The 3,287-nt window shown below is 41.3% G+C and overlaps 1 protein-coding gene across 1 annotated transcript; it reads left to right on the top strand.

Moving 5' to 3' along the window:
- The first annotated feature begins 1,590 nt into the window (after nt 1–1,590).
- LOC101998987 (histone-binding protein RBBP4-like) lies at nt 1,591–3,008 on the top strand. Its single transcript, XM_013350491.2, is given in 3 exon segments — nt 1,591–2,666; nt 2,669–2,917; nt 2,920–3,008. Coding segments are annotated over 3 exon segments (1,365 nt in total). The 5' UTR covers nt 1,591–1,639.
- The last annotated feature ends 279 nt before the right edge of the window (nt 3,009–3,287 follow it).

Raw genomic sequence — 3,287 nt, 5'->3', positions numbered from 1 at the left:
AAGGAAGTTTCTTTAATAACCAATGAAAGCAACACAAATACAAAAGGACCTTCTACACCATTTCCCCTTTTCTGTTTAAACAAAAAGGAAGGCTTTAACATAATAAAATTACATATAATAGGTATCAAGCAAGAATTACAGTTACTATATTTAGATCTATTTTATCTTTTATTGTAACAAAGGAAAACTATAACTATCTATCTATTCTTCAACTCCATCAAAGACTCCAAAAGGATATAATATTACCTAAGGAAACAGGAAGTACATTTAAGCAGCTTCCAAAACTCTAGAAATGACAGAGACATCTTGCTGCCTGGACAGTCACCCAAAGTTTTTCTGTACTGTTGGGGCATCCATCTTCCGCCTACAGGCCCATAGTATCATGCAGACATTTCCATGAAGCAGGAAATTTCAAAGGCAGTTCAGTCACTTTTTTTTTCTGTGTCCTGTAGAATGTCTCACAGACTCTTTCATGAATCAGGAACCCTGAAGGATCATCTCACCTTTAGGAAAGTTCAGCAGTCCTCTCTCTGTGGGTTCTTAGTGTCCAGTTTATGCAACAGTCCAGGCAAGAGCAGTTTTTGCCCAAATGGCTACCAAACTCCATAAGGAGCCTCTTTGATGCCCATCTTCCTCTTGAAGTAGCTGGTGCTGCCAGGAGCAGATGTGTCTCACTGTCATGAAAAGCCCTAAGTTATTAAAGCATTTAAAATGCCATTTTCTGTAGTCTCTGAAAGATATGAAGAAAGCCTATCTAACTGAAATATATCTCTATATATCTAGAAAATCTAGCTAACATGACTGCAAGCTTGACTATTATTGATGATTATCCATTAACAACCGATATTTCCTAATTTTACATTTTTAAATAAACTACGCAATCACAATACCTTAATCAAGAGCAGAAATGTACATATAACCAGATTGACCTTAAATTTATATCACTAAAGCCAAATGTATACAAATGGAAGTTATTCATATCTATATCATATCCCCCTTTAGATGTAAAAGCACATTTATAAACAATATGTGGTCTGGGCAGGACAAAAGCCCCAACAAGCAGGTCCGCCATGTTACACTGTGTACAGGATTATTCAACAGCAGACCATTAGGGTTTAGTTTTTCTTTCTCTCATTTCTCATTTATCTAATTATTTTCTTTTACACTTAGGGCATAAAGTCATGCCTCTGGACATGCCTGTCAGAAATTATCTAGAATAGATTAATTTAGGTGAGCCCCCCCCCAACTGAAGGAGGCACCTTTCTTAGACTGAATAAAAAGGAGAATAGGAGCTAGGCACTAGTGTTTATCGCCCTCTGTTTCCTGATACAATGTGTGGCCACCTGAAGCCCCACCTCCATGCCTTCCTGCCACGATGGACTGTACCCTAGGACTGTGCCCGAGAGCAAGCCTTCTCCACTATGCTCCTCTTACTGGAGTATTTTATCCTAGCAGTGAGACAAGCAATTAATAAACATGGTAAAACTGTCTCAGAAAACAAAACCTTTCTTATGGCAGTGCTGTGTATTTATCTGTTTACTTTTTGGTTTAATTTTCTCAATTATAGGTTGCCTCCCCGTCCCTCCTGCAACGCACGACCCCGGGATCCCCCCCAGCCCCTCCCTGCTCTCCTACCGCCATGGCTGACAAGGAAGCTGCCTTTGATGACGCGGTGGAAGAATGTGTGATCAACGAGGAGTACAAAATATGGAAGAAAAACACCCCTTTTCTTTATGATTTGGTGATGACCCATGAACTGGAGTGGCCCAGTTTAACTGCCCAGTGGCTTCCAGATGTTACCAGGCCTGAGGGGAAAGATTTCAGCATTCATCGACTTGTCCTGGGAACACACACATCGGATGAACAAAACCACCTGGTGATAGCCAGTGTGCAGCTCCCTAATGATGATGCTCAGTTTGATGCTTCACACTATGACAGTGAGAAAGGAGAATTTGGAGGTTTTGGCTCTGTCAGTGGGAAAATTGAAATAGAAATCAAGATCAGCCATGAAGGAGAAGTAAACAGAGCTCGGTACATGCCCCAGAACCCTTGCATCATTGCAACAAAGACTCCATCCAGTGATGTGCTTGTTTTTGACTACACAAAGCATCCTTCTAAACCAGACCCTTCTGGAGAGTGCAACCCAGATTTGCGTCTCTGCGGACATCAGAAGGAAGGTTATGGTCTTTCTTGGAATCCAAATCTCAGCGGGCACTTACTCAGTGCTTCAGATGACCATACCATCTGCCTATGGGACATCAGTGCAGTTCCAAAGGAAGGAAAAGTGGTGGATGCAACGACCATCTTCATGGGGCATACAGCAGTAGTAGAGGACGTTTCCTGGCATCTGCTCCACGAGTCTCTGTTTGGGTCAGTTGCTGATGACCAGAAACTTATGATTTGGGATACTCGTTCAAACAATACTTCCAAGCCAAGCCACTCAGTCGATGCTCACACTGCTGAAGTGAACTGCCTGTCTTTCAATCCTTACAGTGAGTTCATTCTTGCCACAGGATCAGCTGACAAGACTGTTGCCTTGTGGGATCTGAGAAATCTGAAACTCAAGTTGCATTCCTTTGAATCACATAAGGATGAAATATTCCAAGTTCAGTGGTCACCTCACAATGAGACTATTTTGGCTTCTAGCGGTACTGATTGTAGGTTGAATTGTGGGATTTAAGTAAAATTGGAGAAGAACAGTCCCCTGAAGATGCAGAAGATGGCCCACCAGAGCTGCTGTTTATTCATGGTGGTCACACTGCCAAGATATCTGATTTCTCCTGGAATCCCAATGAACCTTGGGTGATTTGTTCTGTATCAGAAGACAATATCATGCAAGTGTGGCAGATGGAAGAGAACATTTACAATGATGAAGACCCTGAAGGAAGTGTGGATTCTAGACATGTCTGCACTTGTGATTTAGACTCCCATTGTTTTCTTCTGAACCCTGAGATGGATTGAACATTGGTTTGAGACACAGACTTTGTTCAGCTATCCGGCTGCAATAAGTGCCATCAACAATACTATTAGCCCAATCCATGGGTGTTTTCTAAATCTTTAACTGGGGGGCTTAATTCAACAAAGCCACAGACTTATATTTAAATTTTTCTGCAGGAATTTTCTAGTAACAAACCTAGGTCTGAGGTGGCTTCAGAAATGGGGCATTGTGTGTGATTATTTTCTATAAATATTGTAAGATGACAGCTTGCAATATTTATACTCCTGGCTTGAACACCTACTTCACTTATTCCTTATCCACTCTAGTCACTTTCTTGAGAATATGAAAA

This window comes from Microtus ochrogaster, chromosome X (assembly GCF_000317375.1).
Source record: "Microtus ochrogaster isolate Prairie Vole_2 chromosome X, MicOch1.0, whole genome shotgun sequence".
Classification (NCBI taxonomy): Eukaryota; Metazoa; Chordata; class Mammalia; order Rodentia; family Cricetidae; genus Microtus; species Microtus ochrogaster.
This window is presented reverse-complemented; position numbering and strand designations above follow the sequence as displayed.